Source organism: Gracilinanus agilis, chromosome 4 (genome assembly GCF_016433145.1).
Source record: "Gracilinanus agilis isolate LMUSP501 chromosome 4, AgileGrace, whole genome shotgun sequence".
Taxonomy (NCBI): domain Eukaryota; kingdom Metazoa; phylum Chordata; class Mammalia; order Didelphimorphia; family Didelphidae; genus Gracilinanus; species Gracilinanus agilis.
Genome location: NC_058133.1, coordinates 60,491,613 through 60,518,996, shown reverse-complemented (window position 1 = coordinate 60,518,996; position 27,384 = coordinate 60,491,613). Strand labels below are relative to the sequence as shown.

General features: G+C 40.0%; 2 protein-coding genes across 3 annotated transcripts in view; one reads left to right on the top strand and one right to left on the bottom strand.

Moving 5' to 3' along the window:
• On the bottom strand, positions 1-27,384 carry STYXL2 (serine/threonine/tyrosine interacting like 2). Of its 2 annotated transcripts, XM_044671873.1 has the most exons (7): positions 27,309-27,384; positions 27,074-27,129; positions 26,099-26,224; positions 15,828-15,922; positions 10,443-10,674; positions 8,099-8,316; positions 1-3,202 (listed from the first exon to the last, which is right to left on the bottom strand). In XM_044671873.1, the coding sequence occupies exons 3-7, from the start codon at positions 26,206-26,208 to the stop codon at positions 384-386; spliced, it is 3,474 nt and encodes a 1,157-aa protein (XP_044527808.1). In that variant the 5' UTR covers positions 26,209-26,224; positions 27,074-27,129; positions 27,309-27,384; the 3' UTR covers positions 1-383. The 2 variants fall into 2 exon arrangements, with proteins under 2 accessions (XP_044527808.1, XP_044527807.1); XM_044671872.1 differs by lacking the exon at positions 27,309-27,384 and having other exon boundaries at positions 27,074-27,174.
• The window catches only part of GPA33 (glycoprotein A33), a 53,977-nt gene continuing 53,655 nt past the window's right edge, over positions 27,063-27,384 (top strand). The window contains exon 1 of the mRNA XM_044674867.1: positions 27,063-27,169. Within this exon, the coding sequence (XP_044530802.1) occupies positions 27,063-27,169 (107 nt within the window). The remainder of the gene's footprint in view (positions 27,170-27,384) is intronic.

Below are 27,384 nucleotides of genomic sequence, written 5' to 3'. Positions count from 1 at the left end.
GAAGATTTTGACAGAACTCATGTTTAATGAAGATTTACTACATTAAATAAAATACAAGCAGAATTCATTGCTACTCTGACTAAGTAGCCTGCCACAGAAGAATTAGCACTCTCTCTATAAAATGTACCAGCCATATATATATACCCTGGATATTGGTTCACAGCCACACTGATTTTAAACATGTCTTCCCACAAAATGGCGGGTACGTAAGAAGCTTAGCACTCTGGGATTCATTTGTTCATTTCCAAATACCTGAGCTCAGAGACTTAGAGGATTAGGCCATGGGAAGCCTGCATCTGTCCAATAGCCAGATGTGAGCTTTGGGTCTCTCTATCTGTCTCCTTTCTGCTTAAGCAACATCAACAGATGTTGTACTGCCCTCCTTACTCTTCTCTCCTTTTCTGAAGTTTAGTCTTGGTTTCTTCTTGCCGGCGTCTCCAGGCAGCGATGACAGCTTCATCATCCATCTCTTCCTCATCCTCTTTGTCGGTGCTTCTCCGATATTGGAACCGTCGCCCCGATGCAAATCTTCCTTCTTCAGTATTTTCCATTCTTTCCCTCTCTCCTTCCTCATCAGACCTCATGAAACTCTGGGTAAACTTCCTCTTGGCTCCAAATTCAGAAAAGTCTGATTTGGATGATTCTTCAACATCATCCCAATCATGGGTTCTGGCCCAGCTCCGTCGCAGTGGCTCAGGGGACTCCTCTCCTTGGGAAGGTTCTGGGCTCCTTTGGAAGAAGTATGGCTCAGGACTTTCTTCTCTGGACCTTGAGGTCTCCCTGAATTTTGACCTAGAGAATTTGTACATTTCCTTGTCCTCTCGAGTGGAAGAAGAAGAGAATCGGGAGGTACTCCTCACTGAGCTGCCATCTGACTCATGATGTGATGAGCTGTCCCGTTCTTCTGAATGGGACTTGGAAATCCTGTAACTGGAGGCTTCTGACTTCACTTCCCGGAGAGTACTTGACCTGGTGTACTTCTCCCCAGAGCTTCTAGACCAGCTCCGTTGGGGAGGAACCTCTCCTTCTGTCTTGAGGCCACTGAGCCACCTATTAATACTTCTGTCCACTTCTAAGTTAGCCACATTGGTACTTCCATGACGATCAGAGACAACCAAGGAGGAGGAAGAGGAGATGGTTGTCTCAGGCTTATGAGACTCACTCTGGGAAGAATTTCTGAAACTCCCTATGGCACTATCAGTGTCTTCTTCTCCTGCATCCTCTTCTTCTTCCTTTGCCTTCTTCTTCTTGAACAGGTGACTGCGTTTGTGGTCTGAAGCAAGTTTCTCCATTTTGTATTCAGACATCTTCTCTCTTATACCACTTTGCATCTCCTTTTCCTTCTGTCTAAGCTCTTTCAGGTTAATGTCATCGGCAAAGAGGCTATAGAAAGGCTTACTTGTTCCCTTTCCCCTAGCTCCTTCAGTTCTTGAGCTCACTGTGCTACAGGACAACATGGACTGAGTGTCAGCACTGGGTCTGTCATGGGGACGAGTCAGCAAGGAGGTGCCTAAGGATTGGGCACTCTGCCCACTAAGGCAGGACATTTGATCATCTCCCAGACCATTGCTTAAGGGAATGGGCTTCACGCTTGCAGTAGAGGGAGGACGAGACAGCAATAACATCTCATTTTGCTTTTGAGCAAGGGTCTCAGTGACCACATTGGCAATCCAGTTCTGGATGCTGGCCACAGAGATGGTGTCTCCAGGTCCCACTGGCAGGTTGGGCAAAGGTATGGTAGGCATGGGGCCTGAGATAGAGCTTGGAGTCTGAGAAAGTTGGGATCTGTTGCTTTGCATGCTCAGCATGGAGGCTGAGTCCCCATCAGCCCTGGCAGAGGCCACAGAAGGCCAGAAAGCAGAAAGGGGAATACTTTTGCTGGTAGCTGTACTCTCAGCATCCCAGCTATCCATGGACTGACTCTCCTCCAGGGTCTGCCTGGTCCTCTCTAGCAGCTCCAGCCTTCTTTGTTTCTTCTTGGCCAAAACCGAGTCCTCACCTTTACTGAGCTCCACCACCTCATCCTTGTTTTCATTGCCCACCTTTTTCTGGTGTTTTAACTTCCAAGCCTGGTAGGCTGTCAGGTTGACATCTGAGAGGTTCTTCTTCTCCCCTTCTGTGGTCTCTTCACTTTGTTCATTACTGCCATCTCCTGCCTCTGAATCCCTCTTGTGAAATCCAAACTGAATTCTCTTGATCTTCCACCGCTCTAGGGCAGTCAACTTATCTTTGTTCCTTTTGCAGAAGTTATAGAAGGAACTGGCATCTGAGGCCACACTTTCCTCATCATCTTCTCTCTCTCTCCTCCCTGTCTCTGAATTTGACTCAGTTTCCTCCTGTCTGCTCCTACAGTGATATTTTTGAGATGCTTCTTTCTCAATCTCCAACAGTCTTTGGTTCCACATGTCCCAGGTGCTCTCTGAGGACACTGAGTCAGAACGCCTCCTTTGTGTCTGCCTCTGGCTGCTGAGCTCCAACTGCTGCTTCAGGATTCGGATATCACGGCTTATTGTACTCTCTGAGGTGCTACATTCACTGAATGTACGTCTCCTGCTTCTCCCCGAGAGGGAGTCTCCATCCCCCTCCCCCTCTTCTTCCTCTGCCTCCTCCCTAGACCACCTCTGGGACCTTTCTGTTTGGTACTTCTCATTTCGACTTTGCCACTCCTGAATGACCCTCTTTAAATCCTCCTCAGACTCTTTACCTCCGTCCTCATCCAAGGGTGATGGTGGTTGTCCATTCCTACACTGGGGGAGACCTTGCTTCTTCCTCCAGTCTTCATACAACTTCTCCTCCTCTTCTTCATCAATGAGGGTGACAGGCTTGGAGACCCTGCCAGTGGTCCTCACCGAAGAACCACTCAGGGTGCTGGTGGTATCCTCCTCCTCCTCCACAATGATTGAGTGTACTCTGGCCCCAAGCACACTCCCTGTGTCTCCTTCACCCATTGGTGCAGAATGACTGCCTACTTCATCCTCATAATCCCCTCCTTCCCTTCCATAATCCTGGTCTCGTTCCTCCATCAACTTCTCATTCAGCTCCCTCAGTTGTTTCAGGAAGCCATCATTGGGGTAGATGGCACGTTTCTTCCTCACAGTCATCAGGGCTTCTAGGATGGTCATATGGTGGAAAATCATCAGGTAAGCAACCACTAACACAGCTGAGCGGCTGATACCCATTTCACTACTGACCAGGATTTTCCCTGAAAATAAAGCACAAATATTTAGTCTGGCTGTGCAAATAGGAAAAGAAAGTGATTTCTCAGGGAGCTAAGTGATTTTTGTCAGTCTCTCTCCTTTTGCTGAATACTTTACATAGAGCACAAATGACTAAATGAATAATGAAATAAAATGGATTACCCTTTTGATGCAAAAAATGTTGATCAATAAAAGCTATTACTAGCTTACCATTTTTTGATTTATAATTTTTTCTTTTTATTATTTTAATAACATATTATATAAATTTTACCACATTATCGTTTATAACTTATATTGACATTCTAGACTCAACTAAGGTGTCATCTCCCGTGGGCAAGAGTTCCTGGTACTCTTTGTTGTTACTGACCTCACCTTCCTCAAAATATCTTACATGTATTTATTGATGTAAATGCTGGTTTTCTCAGTAGAATGTATCCTCTCTGAGGGCAGACACCATTTCTCATTTTGTCTTTTCTCCCCCACAACCAGCCTGTAGCACTTAATCCCTAATTATTGAATGGAATTGGGTAGAAGGGAGTACTAAATATAAATACTCAAATGGATCTGCCATCTCTTCAATTTGGAAATTTCTTCTAATGAGTCAGATCAAACAGCTGACCTTTCTGTGCTATTTTTGTCTATGTTTTCCCTTGGGTTTGTCCCGAGTGGGGTATTGGACCCCCTTTTCGCTGAATTCAGTTGTGTGTGAATTGGCAAAGAACCTTGCTGCCATCTTCTCTTTTCCTTGAAGTAGTCTATGCATGCTATAACACTAATGGTTTTTATGAAGCCAAGGCAATCTCCCCTAAGCACCAGCAAAAGCAGCTGTCTATAGAGAGAGTCTTTCATGTATAGAGAGAGGTTTTCCCCGCCATGACCTTTAGGCTGAGATAAGTTCGAAGCAAGGAAGTTTATTTATTCACAAAACCTAGAATCTGTTATAAGCCATTTCAGAGTTTCACATCCTATTCAATGTTCAGGTAATAAAGGCCTGAATTAGGATGGTGGCCATATGAGTGGAGAGAATGAAAGTATATCTACAAGACTTGGTTGGATTGGATATGGGGGTGGGATTGGGGTGATGGAAAGGGGAGTGAAGAGAGAAGAGTCAAGGATGATTTAGAGGTTACAAATCTGGGTGAGTGAGAGGATGGATGACAAAGCAGGAATGGACTGAGGTTGGCATAGTTGGGAAGGTCAATTTGGGTCATGTTGAGTTTCAGGTGCTGGTGGGAGGAACAGGTGGAGATGTCTAGCAGGCAGTTGGCAATGGAAGACTGAAATTCAGGGCACAGATAGGGATTGAGTAAAGAGAATCAGAAGTCATTCAGAATAGGCATTCTACTGCAGTGTAACAAATGTAATTACAACAAGGATTATTTTATTCCATTAAATTGATAATTTAAATGAAAATTACGTTAAAATCCACTAAATGGTGAACTTTTTGAGATCAGAGACTATCTTTTGCCCTTTTAAAAAAATCCTCAGTGCTTAGCATCATAGTGCCCAGCACACAGCAGATGCTTAATAAATGTTTGTTGACTGACTAAAGTTACTTCAAAGCTTCCCAGATCTGTAATTTTCTCCCTCGCAGTACTTCCTCCACCAGTGTAAGTCATCACCTCTCCATAACAGTTTCTGAGAGTGGCTGTGCTAACAAACTCATCACTGCAGTCTGCCTAGTTATCACCCTCTCCAAACTTGGCTAAGACAGTTCTTGGACAACAGACTTACAACTCTTTGACAAACTCCTACTTGTGAGAGCTATTGGCATAGCCTCTGACAAGGAAGGGTCATCTCTTTGCTATGATGACACAGGCGCAGGGGAATAATAGTTATAACTGCATAATAACATCATTTCCTCCATGAGGCTATTGTGAAGCATCTAGGCAGCACAAGGGATAAAGCATCAGATCTGGGATCAGGAAAGCTTGAATTCAAATCCTGCCTTAGACACTTACTGGGTATGTGGCCATGGACAAGTAACTTTTTCTAGCCTGTTTCCTCATCTATAAAACCAAGATATTAATACCCCCCCTCTCTCAGAGTTGTGAGGATGAAATGAGATATTTTTAAAGCGCCTTGTGAACATTAAAGAGTTATACAAACATTAGCTGTTATTTTTATCTTAAGAAGACTGGCAAGAAATGAATGAAGTTGACTCTGCTAATAAGAGTGGCATTGGACAAATTATCTTCTCAACTCTGGGTCACAGAACCTCAAATGTAAATGAAGGGTATAAAAGACTGTCTGCCCTTTGATCCAGCCATTCTACTGCTGGGTTTATACCCCAAAGAAATCATAGGGAAAAAGACATGTACAAAAATATTTATAGCTGTGCTCTTTGTGGTGGCAAAAAATTGGAAAATGAGGAGATGTCCTTCGATTGGGGAATGGCTAAATAAATTGTGGTATCTGTTAGTAATGGGATACTATTGTGCTCAAAGGAATAATGAACTGGAGGAACTCCATGTGAACTGTAACAACCTCCAGGAATTGATGCAGAGTGAAAGGAGCAGAACAGGAGAACATTGTACACAAAGACAGATACACTGTGGCACAATCGAATGTAATGGACTTCTCTACTAGCAGCAATGCAATGACCCAGGACAACTCTGAGGGACTTATGAGAAAGAAAACTAGCCATATTCAGAGGAAGAACTGTGGGAGTAGAAACATAGAAGAAAAACAAAATGCTTGAACACATGGGTTGATGGGAATATGATTTGGGATGCAGACTCTAAACAACCACCCCACTGTTGTGAGAATAAGATGAAAAAATATTTACAAAGCACTTAGCACAGTGCTGGGAATATAGTAGGTGCTTAATAAATGTTTATTCCCTCACCCTTTCAAGCTGATATTCTAAAAGTTTGTAATTTTTAAATTAGTCATGCTTGGCAATCCTATAACGCCATTTGAACAAGGTACCATCTTACTAAATGGATCCTCTGATGCTGAGTTAGTGTACATGCCAAAATGTGACAAGTGTACTTCCTCCCAAGGGAAGAATCAGGTTTGATTCCTCCTCAGGCAGGAATACTTGGTAATATAAGTAAGAAGAGTATCTACATTACAGTCCTCTAGAGGTTTGTCCAGCCATTCTAGGAAGCAATTTGGAATCATGTTAAGACATTGATGAAAATGCTCCTAACTTCTGACCCAGAGATCCCACCACTAAGAAGATACCTGAAGGTCAAAGACAAAAAAGGTCGCAGATACTCTTAAATATTTATAGTGGCCCTTTTTATAGGAGTATAAAATCCTGGAAGCGAAGAAGATGCTTATCGATCAGAGAAAGACTAAACAAATTGTGGTATGTGAAGGCAATAGAATATGTCCATTTCACAGAAAATGACAACTATGAAGAATTCTGAGAGCTGTGAAAAAATATAAGATCTGATATCAAATGAAGTAAGAAGACCCCAGAAAACAGTATATATACAATTAAAAAACCAATGTCAACAGAAAGGGGAAAAAACAGAAAAAAATAAACTGCATAAGTTACATAAACAAACTTAGTCTTGAAGAAAAGAGGAGAAAATTCATTTCTCTCCCTTCTTTGCAGATATGGGATACTATGGGTCTGGGAAACTTGGAAAGGAAGGACAGGAATGAGAGAGGGAAGGAAAGGAAGGAAGGAAGGAAGCAAGGAAGGAAACAAGCCTTTATCAAGTGCCTATTCATTACTATTATGTTAAGCAAATTACAAATATCCCACTTCATCTTCACAACAATATTAGGAGTTAGTTGCTCAAATTTTCCCTGTTTTATAGTTGAGGAAACAGAAGCAGACAGGTTAAATGACTTGTCCAGGTTGGATTTGAACTCAAGTCTTCCTGACACTAGACTTGCTTTATGGATGGTCATATATGGTTGATGTTATTTTTGAGGATCTCTCCTTCTCTCTGTCTCTCTCTCTCTTTCTGTCTTTATCTCTCCCCTACTTTGTATCCTTTCTTTTTCTTCTTTGTTAAGAAGGATGACTTTCTGGGGAGGGGAAAGGTAGAAATATACATCAAGAAAGAAGATGATATAAGAAGAAAATATATCAACATATTTTAAAAGATATAACTCCCAACTTGAATCTTCATGTGCTTTAACATCTATGGCTCATACAGGTTACAAACACATTTCTCTCCTTATTTTCCTTCCTTTTCCCTAATTCTTCTTATTTAATCCCTCACCTCGTACTCACTGCTGCTGTGAGGCCTTCACATATTTCGTCCTTTGTCATCCATCTTGCTTTCCTACCAATACTGACCAAGCACTCCTGGAGCTATGGAAATGTCTCTTTCCATTACCTCCTGCCACTCTACTAGAGCTCTTTTGTGGAGTTAGGCCATTGCTACCATATACGAAGTGCAACAAGGAATAAGAAACAGAGTCAATTCCTTCTACCTCAAAGTCTCGTGACAGTCACACTCAATTCCACATTGGTCAAAGGCAATAAATAAAAGTTTTTGCTCCCTGAGAAAAGGGAGAGAGGAAAAGACCTTAAAAAAAGCCATTTTTCTTCCTATTAGAGGGCCCTACATCTTGATCACTGTCCAGAGAGGCTGTCTTTTTCAGAAATCATTACATTGACTGAAGTCACTCAGCCTTTGATTTTTGCCTTATAAACACTGAATAAAATATGTTGTAAAATGGCCCCCCAAGTGCCCCTCTGATTTCTCAGGGATTAAGTTCTTCCCAAAGGGTAGAAAAGTGTGGACAAATGGTGAAAGAACAGCTAGACGTGGTATGAGTGAGCAAGTGAGATATAGAAAGACAGATGGTCTAAGTCTTGAGTCCTTAGTTTAACACGAAATATGGTGGATAACCAAGAGGCTGTGATTTCTTCCCTTTACAGATTTCTAGATGCCCAGACCCACCAGAGCCCAACACTAAGACCATCTCACCTCTGTAGGTTAGCAGAGCTTCATCAAGGAACTCTGCAGCTTTCCGAAAATGCTGGGAGATGTCTACCTCAGGGAAATCATCCACCTCTACACCTAGGTAATGGATCTCCATGCCATTGTAGAACTCTGGTCCAGTGTAAACACCTGTGCCGTGAGCTGCATTAAGGATGTGAGTCACACCTAACCTCTTCAGCCGCCCCTTATTCACGGCCACACTCCTGAGGGAAAATAGGAAAAAAGTATTTTTTTGTCCAGTGCCAGAGTTAGGGAAAAGTCCAGCCTCACACACAGAAGAAGCATTTGTCTTTTGTGGAATCACTGCTAGGGAGATGTCTCCCCTTCTTGGCATTCAGGGGTAAATGATCCAGAATCTTCTGGTTACATTAAAATTATAATGGAGAATTATAATGTCTATTAGAATTTAACCATGTGGGAAGCTTGGAGAGAGTTACTGATTGAAGGAGTAGGAGCTAGAGATGGAGAGAGAAGTGAGGAAAAACAAAGCACTGATGGAAAGAAATCTTTGAAATGGACAAAAAGAATGGATTTTTACCCTTAGCTTATGTAGACTGGGAGGACAGGAGCTTGTAAAAATCTGAGAGTAGCTGTTGTTAATATTGCATGCTATATGCATGACAAGTGTTTCATTAAGAATCTGTTGATGAGGACAGCAAAGGAAAGTAATAAATGTTGGAGGGGATGTGGCAAAATCAGGACATTAAGGCACTGCTGGTGGAGTTGTGAATTGATCCAATCATTCTGGAGGGCAATTTAGAACTATGCTCAGCGGGTGCTAAAAGACTGCCTGCCCTTTGATCCAGCCATAACACTGCTGGGGTTATACCCCAAAGAAATCATAGGGGAAAAGACTTGTACCAAAATATTTATAGCCACGCTATTTGTGGTGGCAAAAAATTGGAAAATGAGGGGATGCCCTTCAATTGGGGAATGGCTGAATAAATTGTGGTATCTGTTGGTGATGGAATACTACTGTGCTCAAAGGAATAATGAACTGGAGGAATTCCATGTAAACTGGAAAGGCCACCAGGAATTGATGCAGAGTGAAAGGAGCAGAACCAGGAGAACCTTAAACACAGAGATGGGTACACTGTGGCACAATAGAATGTAATGGGCTTCTCTACTAGCAGCAATGCAATGATCCAGGACAATTCTGATGGACTTATGGGAAAGAACACTATCCATACCTAGAGGAAGAAATGTAGGAGTAGAAACACAGAAGAAAAACAACTGCTTGATCACATGGGTTGATGGGGATATGATTGGGGATGTAATGCAAATATTAATAGTATGGAAATAGGTCTTGATCAATGACACATGAACAACCTAATGGAATTGTTTATTGGCTATAGGAGGGGGGTGGGAGGAGGGGAAGGAAAGAACATGAATTATGTAACCATGGAAAAATATTCAAAATCAATTAATTGCATAAAAATTTTCAAATAAAAAAGAATCTGTTAATGGAATAGCTACATGTTTTTATCTACAAGTCCAGCCCATCTACCTACAGAGAGGTTGTTTGAAGGTTAATGCATTTTTTAACTATAGCAACTCACAAAAGCCACCTACCATTTCTACTACTAATTGAGAAGGGTTTCTATCTCCCCAAATGGAGGGAGGACCCACTGCAGTCAAATTATAGATCCTTGAAGAATTATGTTTGCATATTATATTATTAATCCTACTATTAGCAACCAGAAGATTAACAATGATACAAAGTTTTACATCCCATGAAGCACCTTTACATACATCAACAACCTAATGAGGCAGGTGACCAGGTATTATATTATTTCATCTCAAATTTCTAAAGAAACATTAACATGGATGAATGGATCTGATTAAGCCCTTAGTGGTCTTTGTCACTATAGTAGAGCTGTGGAGGAATGGAATACAAGTAATTTTTGATAGGTGGTAGGAGAGAAGTTGGGGGAAGGTCATGGGGAAAAGTCTAGAGTGTCATGTGCTACCCAGGGAAGATGGGATTAGAAGGATGCTATATCTAGGGGCTCAGGGGAGCAAGGAGAGTTCTGGGTACTTGGGAAAGAATAGAATATGACAAACTTGGGAGAGAGAATTCATATAAGGTCCAAACCACCTTTGAAGCAGACTGTGAGAATGCCCAGCCTCACTCAAGAATGTAGAATGATGCTTTGAGTGGCCCTGTGTGAAGCTATCTCCATAGTACTCCAGCAAGAGCCCATGTCGATGACAAGGGAAGGAGTGGTGAGCTTGAAATTTTACTTGTATTTTTTATACTTGTAGGGGTAGCGAGCAAAATTTGATAGGGTCCTAACCAAGGGGAGATCCATTATTGAGCCAGACTCACTTTTCTGCAATGAAGACGTTAGGCCAGACCTCATCCACCTCATTCCAGGGGGCTTCCTGGCGGTCTTGAACCAAAGCCCGTTGAAGGTCCATGACACAAGGTGTGTTGTACAGACTGGTGTCATCTATCTTCTCTTTGACCCTGTTGTATAGATCCTCTACCAGTAGCTGCTCTGCAGACTCCAGCATCCCAGGGCATACAGTATCCGTTTTGATTCCCCTTGGCTTGAGCTCTGCCAAAGACAGAAACCATTACCAAAAGGTTAAAAACAAAAGTTTACTTCTCTACCTCTTCCCCAGCACCTTCCTCACACACTGGCAATGCCTCCATCCCTATGGTCTTTCCCCCTTAATGGGTGAATTCCTCCATTTAAGAAAGCACCCGGGGAAGATAGGATTAGAAGGATGCTATACGTAGGGGGCAGCTAGGAGGCTCATTGGACAAAGAGTCAAGCCTAGAGATAGGAAGTCCTGGGTTCAAATTTGGCTTCAGACACTTCTTAGCTGTGTGACCCTGGGCAAGCCAATTAACTGCCATTGCCTAGCCCTTACCATTCTTTTGACTCCGAACCAAAACTTAGTAATGATTCTAAGATGGAAGATAAGTTTTTTAAAAAAGAGAGAAGAAAACACCCATGACAGCCCTGCTCACTTTAAATCCAGCTCAGCTCACCATTCCCTAACCTCTTTCTCTGCCTTTTCTCCTTTCCCGTGATCCCCCTCTTTCATCTTTTCAGTTTTCAGTTGTTAGCACAAGGCCTGGCACAAAGTAAGTAAAAAATTTGTTTTATTGATCTGTATTTATATTTTGGGCCACCTCCTTTCTTCCCTGCAAGGGTATCCTGTCAATTTGTCCTGTTTTGGAATAGAGTAGGTAATGTTCCATTGACTTGAGCAGACTCTGTGCACAGGAAGTATTTTAAAGCATTCCAAGTGGGTCTCTATTCTTCCTGCAGATGTCTAAAGATGGCCTTGATTACATGTGCCTAGGTCAGTGCTCTGCACCTGTGAGTGCCCATTAGGCACCCATTAGACGGATAGATAATATTATACATACAACCTATCTAGATTTTCATAAGCAAATGACAAAATTTCTGATGGTATCCTGGTGGACAAGATGCAGAAATATGGTATTGGAAGACATTATCCTGTAGATAGTTAGCCAATAAATACATAATAGCCACCCAGAGGTACAAGGTATTGAGCTTGGGTACTTTGCCATCAGGACCACCTTTAGTTAGTGGTAGAAGAGGTAGATAACCTTAAAATTCCTAAAATCACACGCAGAAACCAATCTTTTTTTTTTCTTCCCAGTTCCTGTCCAACCCTCAAAAATCCCCTCACTAGCTGATAATGCCTGAAATTCTATTTCACAGTAATTTAATTAAAAAAATTTTAACAAGAATTAAAGACTTACTATGTGCCAGGGATTCTGCTAAGCAATTCATAAATATTATCCTATTTGGTCCTCACAACAACCTTGGAATGTAGGAGTTAATATTACCCACATTGTATAGTTGAAGAAACCAAGACATCGAAATTAAGTGATTCATCCAGAGTCACACGCTAGTGTCTGAGGCTAGATTTCAAATCAGATCTCTATGACTCTAAGTCCAGGGCTCTATCCACTGTGCCATCTAGCTTCCAACTTTACTTCCTTTTGTTTAAAGCTTGGATTCTCCTTTAAAATTCAAATCATAGCAGTAACAATTCAATTCAAGAAACATTTATTGCCTTCCTACTACACTCCTCTGTATGGTGGACATACTAGGACAAAAACAAAATAATCTCTGTCCTTAAGGAGATGATATTCTCCTGGGGAGAAGTAACATATACACAGCTAAGTATACCCAAATTAAATAAAAGTTCCTTGGGAACAGAGGAGAATGCTAATAAATGAGGGCATCAGGAAAGGCTTCCTGTAGGAAGTGACACCTGAGTGAGCCTAGGAAGCTAGGGATTTTGCGAGGCAGAAGTGAAGGAAGAGAACATTCTAGACATGAGAGACAACCTGTGGGTAAAAGCAGGAGATGGAATGTGTTATCTGTGGTAGAAGAGTGGGTCAAACCAGTTGACTGGGAAATGGAGTATGATCAGAGAAATAATGTGCAATCAGACTGAACAGGATTATAGGGTCAAAGTGTCTTAGATATACATCCAGAAGGGATCTAAGAAGCTGTCCAGCTTGACCCCCTCTACATTTTACAAGTGAAGAAACAGAGTTGGGGTTCAATGGGCTTTTCCATAATCATGGAACTGCTAAGCATTAGAGACAAGATTTGAAAGAAGGTCTTTTGACTCTACCATATCATATTGGCTTCTGAGAATGGAGCCATGGTGTAATGGGGTTTAAATACCAGGCATCGTTTGTGTTTTATCCACAGTATAACAGTGTGCCATTGAAGTTTTTAAGCAGGGGAACAATGTGGCCATTTTAGGAAAATCAATTTGATGGTTATGTGGAAAATGTATTCACATAGAGAGGGCTTGAAGCAGGGAGAGAAATTAGAAAGCTGTTATAATAAAGATGGGAGTGATGAGAGCTTGAACTCAGGTGATGGTTGAGAATAGACAGAATGGGATGGATATATGAAATGTTGTGGATGTATAGTAGTTGAGACTTGGCAATTGATGCCAAGCCAACTGATGGGGAGAGGGCAGTGAGAGAGAGGAAAGAGTCAAGGATGACTGGAAGGATATTAATGAACCTGACAAGAATAGGGAAATTTTTGTCAACAGTCATTTATCCCATAGAATGAGTTTAATATATACAAAAATGTTTCAGAGAGTGGTGTAGCTAGGAGGGCTTTGAGTGTGGGGTGTAGAGAAAGTCAGAAAGAGACTAAACAACTTTTCCGTTTTGTTTAGGTTTGGTTCTGTCAATAGCAACTACCCTTTGGGACTTAAAGGAATGAATGATTTTTGTGAAAGTTCCACAGTAGTGTATTAAGTTATCTGTTTTTTCTGCAGTCTCTCTAATATCTACTATTTCTGTCTTTTGTCATCTTTGCCAATATGCTGAATATAAGCTGTTTTGATTTGCATTTTTCTTATTATTAGAGATTTAGAACACTCTTTAATATGATTGCTTATAATCTGAAATTTCTTTTTTGAGTCTTATTCTTTTCTATCCTTTGATAACTTATCCATTGCTAAATAGCTCTTGGTCTTATATATTTGTGTTATTTCTCTATATAGCTCGACTAATAGATTCTTTTTTTTAACCCTTACTTCACATCTTAGAATCAATACGTTGTACTTGTTCTAAGACAGAAGAGGGGTATAGACTGGACAGTAAGAATTAAGTGACTTGCCCAGACAGTTAGGAAGTGTCTGAAGTCAGATTTTAACCTAGGAACTCCCATCTTTGGGCTTGGCTCTCTGTCCATTGAAACCACCTACCTGCCCCCTGACTAATAGATTTTTAACAGATATCTGATAATTTTTTTTTCTAATGACAACTTTTCTTATCCTAGTTGTGTTGATTTTGTTCATATAAAAGCTCTTCGATTTCATGTGAGCAAAATTATCTATTTTTAACTTTTGGAATCATCGCTATCCATTGTTAAGAAGTCTCTTAATAGCCACATCTGTGAAAGATACCTGATCTATTTTTTCTGATTTGTTTATGATGTGATCTTTAAATATTCAGACTGCATATCCATTTTGAATTTCTTGTGGTATATTGTGTAAATACTGGTCTAACTCTAATTTCTGCTAAAATGTTTTCCAGTTTTCCCAAGAGTTCTTTCCCAAGTAATTTATGTTCTTGGGTTTGTCAAACACTGGAATTCTGACTGACTATTTCTTATTTTTTTTCTTGTTTATTCTGTTCTACTAGTTTAGTTTTCTACTTTTTTAATCAGTCTGAAGTAATTTTAATAATTTCTATTTTATAGAAGTGTCCTTGATTTCTATTTTTTGTGATTCCCCTTGGAATGTTTTATCTCGTTTTTCCAAATGAATTTATTATTTTGCGTGGTTATTTGCTAGAAATTCACAATTATGGAGGTAAAGGAAGAGACCACTAGTCAAACTAACATTTCCTAGTCAAGCATGTGATTCAGGTCTCAGAATTTCCCAAGTATGTAGCTATTTTGTCAAGCTTGACAAACTCTCCCATTGGTAGTTTAATTGGAATAGGACAAAAATCTGTTAACTTAGGGTGTATTGTTATTTGCATTACATTGGCGTGGCGCCCAACCATGGGCAATGAATCTTTCCAATTATTTAAATCATTTATTTCTTTGAATGAATGAATGAAAAAATATTTATTAAGCATTTGTTATATGTCAGGTATAATGCCAAGTGCAACTTTATTTCCTTAAGTTTGGAGTGTACTTTCATAGCTCAACATCCAAATATTTTATGCATTTTGCAATTATTTTGAATGGGACTTCTCTTTCTGCTATTTCCCTTTGGTTATTTAACATTTTAATCAATGACTGGAATAAAGACATTGATGGCAAGTTTATCAGATTTGCAGATGACTAATAACTATGAAAGATATCTAACAAACTGGAGGAAAGAGTTAGAATCCAAAAAGACTGTGGTAATCCAGAATTTTGGGATGGATCTAATAAGATGAAATTAAACAGGGAAAAATATGAAGTCCTAACCTTTGGTTCAAAAAATCAACTTTTCATAGACTAGGTAGATGAAAGAACCACAGTTAGATAGTATTTTGTCTGTAAAAGAGTTAAGTTTTCAATAGACCTCAAGCTCAGTACACTTTAGCAGTGTGATATGGCAGCCCAAAAACAAAAACAAAAAAGTAATTTAGTTTTAAAAAGAGGCATAGTTTGTAGAAATAAGGAGATACTATACTCTTCTCTGATTAAGCCACACATTGAGTACTGTGCTCAGTTCTGGTTTGGTAAGGATATTATAAGCTTTAGAAAGTCCACAGGAAAGGAACCCAAATGGTGAAGAGCTTTGGATTCATACCATTTTAGAACTGAAACAAAGGGAGAAAATTTGCCTGAGGAGGAAAAAGACTCAGGGAGAATATGATAGCTATTCTCAAATATTTGAAGGACTGTCACATGGAAAGGGGATTAGACTTGTTCTGTCTGATCTCATAGAGGGGGAAAAGGATAATAACTTTTTTGTACATAGTTATCTGCATATTATCTCTCCCATTAGACCATGATCTATTTGAAAGCAGGGACTGTCTTTTATTTGCATCCCCAGCATTTTGCACAGTGCCTGGCACATAGTAGGCACTCAGTAAATGCTAGTTGACTAACTAACAAGCTGCAAAGAGGAAAATTTAGGTTCAGCAGCAACAAAAACTTCCTAATAATTAGTGCTATCCAAAAGTGAAATGGGTTGTTCTAAGACATGGCAGGTTCTTCATCTCGTACCTAGGTTCTGATTTTGTTACCTTCATTGATGATTTGCTTGGCAGCGACTGCTGATGATAGATGAATGGGATCCATGAAAATACTCTCTGTTTCAGCATCTGAGACCATGGAATACCTGGGGGTGGACCAGGACAATCATGTTAGGAATAGCAAACCAAGCATCTCAAGGGCAGAAACCGTCACTTATTCATCTTTGTATCCCTAGCATAATGATTTGTACACGATATGTCCTTAAAAAAATGTCGTTTGAATTGAACAGTTAAGAACCTTATCCAAAGGATATTAAAGTTTAGTATTATGGGGTCCTATTATTGTAAGACTTGTGTAAATATCAAAAGAAATCTGAGTGATTTCTTCATTTTTGCTAATGATCCTCTTGTTTTAGGCTTCTTTATTTTTTAAAATTACACATTGCACACACACACACACACACACACACACACACACACATATATGGGCATTAGTGTCTGTTCTAAATTTATCTAGTGTTGAGAGGACTGAAATTAAAATTTCGAACTGAAAGATCTAAACACATAAGCTGAGTAAGTGTAACCTACAACCAATTTTGACACCTAATTTCAAATGGGAGAGGTAATGTGTCCTAATGGATATGGACATGATCTTAGAGTCAGAAAAAAAATCTGGGACCAAAAACCACCCCAACCTATATCAGCTGAGTAACCCTGAACAAATGACATAAACTCTCAGGGCACTTCTCTAAGCTTATACATTGCACAACAGCTGTTGAGGTTCAATGGTGGAGGAAGGTTCCTCAATAGGAATTTCTTACATCAATGAAACCACAGGTTTGGAAACCCCTTCTTTCCCAAATCTAAATAGCTGATATCAGACTTGTGTTGAGGAAGTTAGCATTTTGATGAGTTAGCTTAGGTTGAGAGGCAGGTTTAGAACATTTTGCTCCTCACCTGTAGGTCCTGCAAAAAGCTGGAATTAGCTTCCTGACATTACCCAATTTCTACCCTCAGTTATAAATTACAAATGTACCAGGAGTCATTTACCATTTGGGAAGAGACAAACCCAATAACAAAGCAATTGTTCTACTACAGGACGGGTTTATTAGATCTTGTAAAAAGGGCATTGGGGAAGAAAGAAAAAAAAGATACCTTAGGTAAGAATAATGTGTAGGAGTACAAAAACCCTTCAACTTTCAAACAGAATAAGAGTTCATGATATCAGGAAAAGTGAGAAAGGAGAAAAAGAGAAGAATCCCAGTCTCCGCACACTGTTCATGCAAAGTAAGGGCACTCACTACTAAGAAGGAGTTAAAAATTCAATGGGGATTTAATAATACAACAAAACTTGGAAGGGAGAACTGGAAGGACTTGATCTGATGAAGAAAGATAGACAAGATAAGAGAAAATCAGGAAAATATATACAACTATTTTCAGAACTGGGAAAGAAAAGAACCAGCATAGAAAGGCTTAAATTTGAAATAAAAGGGCAAACAACATAGAAGACTGATAATGCTAGAAACTCTCACCAAGAGCAGAATATTGGTTGGGATGTCTTTTACTAAATTGGCTTTCAATGCTGTCATAATAGGTGCTGCCCCTTTTGTATGTGGACATCCTATTTACAAAGGACCTTGAGAATTAGTCATGGACACATGTCTCTCCTTTTGGTGAACTGATCCTATATCTGCAAGGAGTACAGGTAGGGGTGAATGAGTCAACCCTACCCTAGGAAGAGGAAAAGCCAGAAGAAAGCAGGGTTCTGTAGCTGCACTGGCAAATTATAGAACATAGTAACATATGGGGCTTAGCCCCCGGGGTCTACTGGAATGCAAATCACATCAGTTGATACACTATCAAACATAGTTTTCACAGTGCCTGGAGGTTGGCACAGGTTCTAACACAAAGTAGATACTTAATGAAGACTTGTTGACTTGATTTCATTTGGAGTACACTAGGGGCAGCTTTCTGGTTGGGAAAGAAGACAAAGAACTTGGCTTACAGAGTTATTGTGAGGATCAAATAAGATAATGTATATAAAGCTCTTTCTGGATTACTCTATTACAAAGATGAACAATAGGGAAATAGGTTTTGAGTGATAATATATGTAAAACCTGGTGGAAGAGGGGAGGGAGACAACATGAATCATGTAACCTTGGAGAACTATGTAGATTTGTTACTGGAATAAAATAAAGGAAAAAATTGTTAAAAAGCTCTTTCTAAACTTTGAAGCTTCTATGAATGTTACTTATGTTATCATTGCTGTTGTTACTGTACTGCTCTTCTTATTTTGACAGTTGCAAAGAAAAGGAAGTGGAAAAAACCTATGAAAATGTGGAATTCCACTTTGAAGAAAGCAGCTCCTAAATCATGAGGTTCGGTAGAAAAGAGAAAGCCAACTAAAGACAATATTTAAGAAAGTAGATTTCAGTAGGCATTAGTAAACGTTTGACCAGTCCAGAATGGGAAGGAAAAAGGAACCAAGGAAAGGCAAATACATCAATTAATTAATTAATTCAAGTTATTTTTTCAAAAATTCAAGTTATTTCAAAAATAGTCTTTTGTAGGTTCAATGCCCTCTCAGCTAGGCACTCGAGAGAGATTCAGATGTTAGTAATCATATTTTACATCTCATCATTCATATACATCACAAACATACATTTGTAAATTACGAAGTACTTTCTTCACAATAACCAAGAAAGGTAAGTAATACAGGCATGACCTCCATTTTATAGAAAAATAAACTGAGGTTTGGAAAGTTTAAATGACTTGCCTATCTACCTAGCACATGTGAGGTTTTTCAGTTCATCTCTACATACAAATAACTCAGAGTCCTTCACCTAGTTTAGCTATATCCATCTCCTGGTTTCTTAACTTATCTTCACATAGCAGTAACTCAAGGTTTCTCACCATCACAATTACCCTTCGGGATGGTTTCCATTCTATCAGGTTTATCACATTTATCACATTTCTGGAATGTGGCAACCAGAACCGAACACAAAACTACAGATATGTGCTGGTCAGGGCTTAATATAATGAAGTGATTACCTTTCTATTTCCTAGACACTGTAACTCATCTTCACGTAGCAGGTGTTTATATTAATTTTCTTGTCTTTGAAGATGTGTGTGAATGATTCATGTTTAGTTTATTATCTACTAAAATTCCCAAATCTTTATCAGAGAAATACCGACAGCCCCAGTTTTGTGCCTATGAGTTGATTTTTTGTTTTTGAAGCAAATAGAAGAGTTTACTTTTCAAAAACTGGCTGACTCTCTTTGTCAGATGTGTGGTGGAAGGGGTTCTTATTCAATTATGAGTTGGATTAGATGGTTCCTGAAGACTCTCAGAAGTTTCAGCTGAGGCAGAAATCACCTTTTTCTTCATGATTGTGGAAAGATGGGAAGAAACAGAATCTTGCCTTTGATCTTGTGAACTTTGGAGATCTGGAGAATTTTGGACTTCTTATCTTCATATCAGGGTTCTAGTAGCTGAAGTTGGTATATGCATTGGGTGTCCAGGACAGACTAGACACAGAATCAAGGATCTATGAAGTGCCCAGAAAGGGGGTGGAGGGAAAACATCCCATGGAATCCAGCAAAAGGACTTCCTAGAGCTATCAGTTATCCCTTTGTGACTCAGGCTCTAAAATTGAACCTACTTTCCTCTAGACTTTATGTCCTCATGTAAGAATACTACAGACTTCTGGGAGATTGTTTTGCACCAGTTGTTTTTACTCTCCACTAACAGCTAATTATTTGGCTAACTCACTGATAATCATGGGGGAGAAGCACACTGGAGGGGGCTCATGAGCTCTAGCACAAGAAAACCACCTCCAAACCTGAAGACCTAGGAATCTGCAGGAATGTCACAGTCCTCTTCTTGGGACACAACTTGGCAGTGGGATTAGGAATTGAGATAGTATTTTTATAGAGATTTGCCACACAGAAAATTGTCCAGGAGTCAAAGTCAGCCGATTTTTATAATTTTATATTTTAAAAGCATTCACAGTATTGGGGTGTACATTGTGAAGTGAGATAAACCTATTATCCTTCAGTTATGGTCTGATGACCCTTTACTTGAATCCTTTCCAACTAAAGATGAATGTAAAGAAGTTGGAGATGGTTCAGAGTTCTGAAAGGCATAAAGATGATTAAAGAGTTGGGAAATAAGACCTCTGAAGCAAGAATAAGGGGAAAGGAATCATTCAGCCTGGACAAGAGAAGGCTAGTGGGAGATTTAATAAGTCTTCAAGTAGAGGAAAGGCTCTTAGACAGAGGGCAATGACCAGCTGGTTTTTAATCTCCACTGAGGACAGAATAAGAGGAAATGGGTTTAAACTGCAGCTTGAAGGACTTCTCTTAGATAAAAAGAAGAATTTCTTGACATTATAAGTCACTGAAAGAGATTGGTTGTAGGATCTCTTTCTCTGAAGTCTTTAAAAAATATCATAGATTCTCAACTGTCTGAGATAACTCAGATGTCTCTACCTGAAGACAAGGGAATGAGCTAAATGACCTTTCAAAAGATCATTACAACCCCTATATTAACTACACTTAGTGCTTTATTAAGCACTTTAAAATTTACCAAGTAATTTATATGCAATGCCCTATTTGAACTTCATAATTACCCTGTGAAATAGGTAAATTCCACATTTTGGGACTCCTAATAGGGTCATTATGAAAAAAGGGATGTGGAAATAAGGGTTAATTGTTTTGTTTTGTTTTTCACACTCATCATGTCATTTGTAAACAGGTTAGCAGTAGAGGCAATCTCAGAAAACAAAATAGATGAAATTTAAAGGGTTTGCAAGAATAAAATCAATGCACTTAGGATAAGAAGAGCTTGGGGAAAGTCCTTTGCATTAAATACTTTTAAGGGTCTGATAACCATGCGATACAAACAAGAAGCACAAATGTACAAGACCAAGAACCATTTCTCAATGGAGAAGTTGTAAAAAGACACGAACGAACACTTCTCAAAAGAAGACTTGGCAATAATTAATAACCATATGAAAGACTGTTCCAAAATACTAGTCATGAAAGAAATGAAAATTAAAATAACTCAAGTTTTGCCTCACACTTAGTCAATTGGTAAAGTGGACAAAAGATAGGAAAAGTCAACATTGGAGTGGCTGTGGAGAGACAGGCACGTACTTTCAGTTGATAGAATGTGAAATAATCCAACCATTCTGGAAAGCAATTCGAAATTATGTTAGGAAAGTGACTAAAGCATCCACATCCTTTCACGTAGAGCTACTGCTGCTAAACATAAACCTTAAAGAGGTTGAAGACAGAATAAAATGTCCCCTGTGCCAAAATATTCAGAGCAGCACTTTTGTTGCTGCAAAGTAGTAGAACCAAAGTAGATGTTAATGAATCAGGGAATGACTAAACAATTTGTTTACTGTAGGATGAGAAAATAAACTATGAAGAATTCAGAGCAGCATGGTAAGATTTACATGAACTGATGTAAAATTAAGAAAGCAGAACCAGAAAAACAATATAAATAATGACAATGTAATTGGAAAGAACAAAAGAGCCAAAACTGAGTGTTGTATTTTTATAATGATCTAGCTTGCCTCAAGCAAAGAGATGAGAAAATATGCCTCAATCTTCTTGGTTGAGGTAGGGGTCTGTAGGTGTAGAACAGTCTTTACGACTGCATACTCAGTTGAAATGTTTATTAGTTTTGTTGAGAGCTATTTTTTGTTCCCTTTTAAAAATTCCTTGTTATATTTTCTAGCTGTGTGACCCTAGGCAAGTCACTTAACTCCCATTGCCTAGCTCTTACCACTCTTCTGCCTTTGAACCAATATACAGTATTGGTTCTAAGACAAAAGGTAAGGGTTATAAAAAAAATTCTTTGTTATAAGGGATGGCTTGCTGGTTAGAGGAAAGAAAGAATTTAAGATATAAAAACAAAAGACATTATTAAAAATATTTTAAGATCAGCATATTTAGTGTGAATATCATAAGACAAATTCCTAGAGTTGAGATCTGGGTGTCCAAAGCAATGGAAAACCCTAAAATAGAGAAGGGAAAGAAATAAACATTTATATAGCACCTACTATGTGCCAGGCACTATGCTAGGTGCTTTTACAAATATTATCTCATTTGACCCTCACAACAATTCTTTCAGGTCGGGGATATAATTATCCCCATTTTAGAGTTGAGATAACTGAGGCAAACAAATGTTAAGTGATTATTTGCTCAGGGTCCCCCAGTTAGTAAGTTTCTGGGGCCATATTTAACTAGATTCCTGATTCAGCTCTCTAGCCACTGGACTAATAACTGTCTCAAGACATTGCTAGAGAACATCTAGAAAAAGCAGCCTTTGAAAGGAGCTCACCTCTTTAGAACACACAGAACAATTAGCATTTTGATAGCTAGGTGGTGTAATGGATAGAGCATAGTATTTGGAGTCAGGAAAACCTGAATTCAAATCCTACATCAGATACTTAGTAGCTTAACAGTTGACTCTGGACAGGTCACTTTACCTTTGTTTCAATTTTCTTGTCTATAAAATGAGAATAATAGTATTCTATTATTAGTAAATTTGTAGTAAAAAATAGTAAAAATGTCTCAAAGGGCTGTTAAATGAATTAATATAGTTGAAATGCCTCTCAAGCCTTTATGTACTATATAAATGCTACTATTATTATTATTATTATTATTATTATTAGTTATTATTATGTGGGTCTGTGAACTAAAGTTTGTGCCTCGTACTGCCTAGGTGAACTTAGAGAGGTGGAGGTTATCTAATGGAGCGACTTAAGGGCTTGTTTTAGATTTACACTAAAACATCCTGAAGGAGAGATCTCTAGATGAAATTGTGAAATGAGCAAAGTGTGTCTTCCTTGTGCTCCTTTCAGTGACCTGCCAGCCTTCTTTTTTGCTTTCCCCATTGGTATCTCCACTGCCACTTCCACTCTCTACTCCCAGGTTGGGCTAAAGTTCTGTGATTCCATGATGGATGCTATAACTCTGGCGAATGGGCGCCCGTTAGGAAGAAAGTGTTATGATCCAGTGATTCGCATGAAGATGCTTGAAATTTAATGTATTAGTCCTCTCAGGAGTATATTTTTTAAGAAACCACTAGCTGAAGAAAAGGGATGATCTGCTAACTAATGGTATCATTTCCTGCACCAGGAGGTGAAAGAGGTGAGAGAGAAAGAGATTTGTAGCAGTCAGTCCTTCATATTGCAAATAACTACTTCCAAATGGGTGTCTCTATGTCCTGGGGACACAAGTATGTGTACTTATACTCTCAGCGGAGTGCCTCAGAGGCAGGAACACCTGGTTCCGATCCTGCCTCGGATCCAGCGGGCTAAGAGCTCCCAGTGTCCAAGGAAACTCGAGGTTCACACCTGTGCCTCCTTTTGGTATAGGAAACTATCCCCCCTCCCCCAAAAAGAGCCTTCCTCTATCAAAACAGACTGTCACCACCTTTGCAAATCTTAGCCTCCTGAGCACCAGGAGGTAAAGACACCTACCTAGCCATTATAGGTCAGAAATAAGGTCTGAACTCAACTAAAGCTTACTTTTTGTCCACAAAAAAAGATGTATCATACAAGTGCGTAACAAATGGACATATTGAAAGATTGGGGGAGGAATCTAGATCCCCTCTGAGATCTGAAAGTTTCACCAAAAGGTAACAGGTTTGTTTGTTTTTTTTAAACCCTTACCTTCTGTCTTAGAATAAATACTGTGGATTGGTTCCAAAGCAGAAAAAGGTAAAGGCAAAGAAATGAGGGTTAAGTGACTTACCCAAGGTCACACTGCTGAGAAGTATCTGAGGTCAGATTTGAACTGTAAGCTTCAAAATTAATATGCAATATCTCCAAATATAATATTTAACAAGGTTTATTAATAATAACGAAGAAAAAGAAAATGAAAAAGTCACCTTTCCCAGCCACACATGCAGAAAAAAAGAGAGTGAGAGAGGCGGAGTTACAGCCAACTCTATACAAAATGTGACCACACAATGTGGTGGAGAGATTAAAAGGAATTTTGGGAAATACTAAAGGAATTCTGGGGAACATAGTTCAAAGGTACAAAATTCTCTAATTATACAGAACCTAAGACCTCCAGACTCTAAATCTGGTCTCAATATACCGAGCCACCTCGCTGCGCCATCAGGCACCAGGTTTTCAATTTGGTTTTCCAAGGAAGATGTGTCAGCATTCATTGGTTCAAAGGGCTCTGATTAGACAAGTGACCGGAGCTTCCCCTCACCTTTCAGCAGGTACCCAGATAATTCTCCAAACCTGCATGAGGTGTAGATATGTGGAGACAGAACTAGGGCTGTGCCCAGATGCCAATGTACCAGAGATCATGATTCCTCCCCTGGCTCTGCCCATCTTGAGATGGTTTGAGTGTATTGCTCCATGTCTCTCAGCCCCAATGAGCCATCTTTCCTGGTTACTCATTTTAAGAGATTCGTGTGAAATCAGCTTTGGGGCATGGGGCTTAGAAGGGGAAAGGCAAAGGTGGCTTACTCTTGGCTGCAGAAGTGTATCACCCTATCCCCAGAGGAAACTCAGCCCTTGTCTTCTCCCTGGTACTATGCTACTCAGCCCTCTCTTTCCTCTCCATTCTCTGGAACCTAATTTTGTTCTGGTTCAGTGGGAAAAATGTGGCCCACAAGGATCTTCATGCATAGTTTAGTGGCTTCTGTTTCTATGAGTTCGACACTACTGTTTTGGGTGATTTCTGAGGTCCTACATTGATCCATGATCCTATAATCCTAGACCCTCCTTTATCACATTACTTCCATCTAGTATTCTCTGAAACCCAAGTTTCTCCACAAGGTTCCATATTCCTGAATACTCTCTCCAAGGATGGCTACTCCTTCTCTCTCCTACTTTGATAGCTTAACTCAGGAGAAGGAATTAGTCTACTCCTTAATCCTAGTGGACACCCTCAAATCTTTTGTCACCATCACATCTCTTCTCCTTTAATGTTCCCTCCAGCCTATGTTGGGCAGCTAAGTGGCACTGGGAATGGAGTAGGAAGGCATGAGTTCAAATTCAGCCTCAGATACTTACTATAGCTGTGGGAACCTAAGCAAGTTACTTAACTATTTGCTTCAGTTTCCTCATCTGTAAAATGAGCTAACGAAGAAAATGGCAGACCATTCCGATATCTTTATCAAGAAAATTCCAAATGGAGTCTAAAAGAGTCAGACCTGACTAAAACAAATGAACAACAATAATCATTTGCCTTAACTCCTTATCACCAGATCACTCTTCCAAATAATTCTTCCCCAACTCCTGCCTCCTTATCTCCTTGCTTCCTATTTTCCCAATCTCTTCAGTTTCCATGATTTCAGTTTCCAGTTTACTTCAGTCATTCAAAAGAACGATCATGCCTTAGATAACTCCTGTTCCTCTGCTTTTCCACAAGTGAATTTTCCCCAAGGCCCAGATTTCTTAATTATAGCTCTGGGGAAAAGACACAATAATGAGAAAGTGAGTCAAGAAGGGGACAGAGAGTGAATTCATATGAAAAAGATCTGGAGGTTTCAGTGGCCTGCTGACTCAAAATGAATGAACGTGATAACAAATTTTAAAAAAAAAATATGATCTTAGGCATATTTCAACCTGATGGAAGAAAAATTCTTCAAATCATTAATTAGAACTCTCCAAAAAATGAATAAGCTGCTTCAGGAAGTAGAGGATTCATCATTTCTGGAAGCCTTCAGGTAGACCCTGAATGACCACTTGTTGTAGATGCTTATAAAGGGAGGGAATTCCTATAATGTGAGATGGACCTCTGAGTTCCTTCTCAACTCTGAATTTTGGAATTCTTTGCATCTCAGAAGTTTATAGCTGGATGGGACCTTAGAAATCATAACCTCCAACTTCCCCCCTTTTTCCTCCCCTTTCTTATTTTATAGAGGCAAAAACTAAGTTTATAGTACTTATGCAACTGCTAGAGATCACACATTTCTCATCAAAATCTTGACTAGAGGAATTCAGATGTCCTGGTTCCCTGTTCTATGCTCTCTCCTCCATACTAGACTTGTCTAATATTATAGAAGTTCAGGAGGGGACCTCTAATGGAATCTTATTCATTCTGTAGGTGACTTCTGCCAGTTTCCATGCTTTCAATCCAGTCTGCTTGCTGCTACCCCAATATCCCATCCTCATTCTGTCCTAGTGGGTATAGATAACTGTTCTCCAGCCTCCTATTGAAGCGGATGCTGAAGGAAAGGCTAGGACTCCCCTGACTTTATTTCCCCTCCTGTCTCTGATCCTCTTGCACTGAGGTTGTCAAGTTGAGCTGTAAGTCTTGCTGAGGGCACAGTGTATACTCACTGGCTGGGAGAAGGACTTCGGAGGTACCGAGCCTGTACCGCCTTCACATCGGCTCCATCTTCTGTATCGGGAACAATCTGCTCCTCCTCTGGGTCATTGCTGGTCGCCATGACAACCTGTTAAATTCTAGGGAGGTGAGGAAGAAGGACCATTGGGGAGTTAGGAAGGAGAAACAAGGCAGCCATAAGGACACTAGAAAGTGGAGTCAAATGCTATAGGGCTAAGAGTGAGATGGTCACACGAGGCAGTGAAGAAAATAACATTCCACATCTCCTTAGGGTTTGGATCAGTGCTTCTCACTGTCCCCCACATTTATAGAGCACCCTTTTCTTTCAAGCAATCAAAGCAGCACTGATATCCCCACTTGACAGATGAGGAAACTGAGGCACTGACTTTTCCAAGGTTAGTCAATGATAGAGGCTCTTTTTCAAAATATCATGTTGTTTCAAAGCAAAAATGATAATATTAGAGTCACTCAGGCTTTTCTGGATGAAGGTATTTCCACCCCAATTAGGGTGACACCCTGACTCAATTTGAAAAAGGGTAATGTGGTTCTTCCTCACTGAGAAGGAAGCTACATTTACTTTGAATAAAACTGGGGAAGTCAATGACCAAGAAAGATCTCGAGGAAAGGAGGAAAAACCTTTCTTGTTACCCCAATGTAAATTTCTAGAGATTCGGGGTCCCCCCAGAGGTGGCCAAATCTGATTTGAACCAAAAACTTAGAGAGGACAGGCTCAGCAGTGGCCGATTTCCTTTCACCTCAGGCAAACAGCAGCTATATTTTGCTGAAGGAGTCCATCCCTCCCCCCACCTCCTATTAAAAGGATCTAAAATCTCCTACAGCTGGTCTCAGTCATCAGGAAGGTCTGGTTGGGGCCTGACATGGGCAAAGAGGCCGCTGCCTCGGCCACTCCGAATTGTGGGCCTTGGGACTGGCCCAGGACAAAGAAAGAAGGAGAAAATGACACTCACCCGAACACTTGGTATTTCTGCTGACCGGAGGGCATTCACTCAGGTGCTGGGGGACCCTGGGAAGAAAGACAAACAACGACTCATGGGCTGGAGCCAGTGAGTGGGACCCCTCTCTCCAGAGTGCCTTCTTCAAAAGGCAGGGCAACTGTCAACAGCAAATCCTTCCCAGCTCTCTAAATTTAGCAGGTGTCCTAGTGCTGGCTGGCAGGAATTCAGAGCGTCCCATGGAGCTGACCTTAACTCTTTCCTTGCTGGCTCATCCTTTTGCCACCAACAATCGATTTCTTTAGTAGGAGTGTTGGAAATAGCCA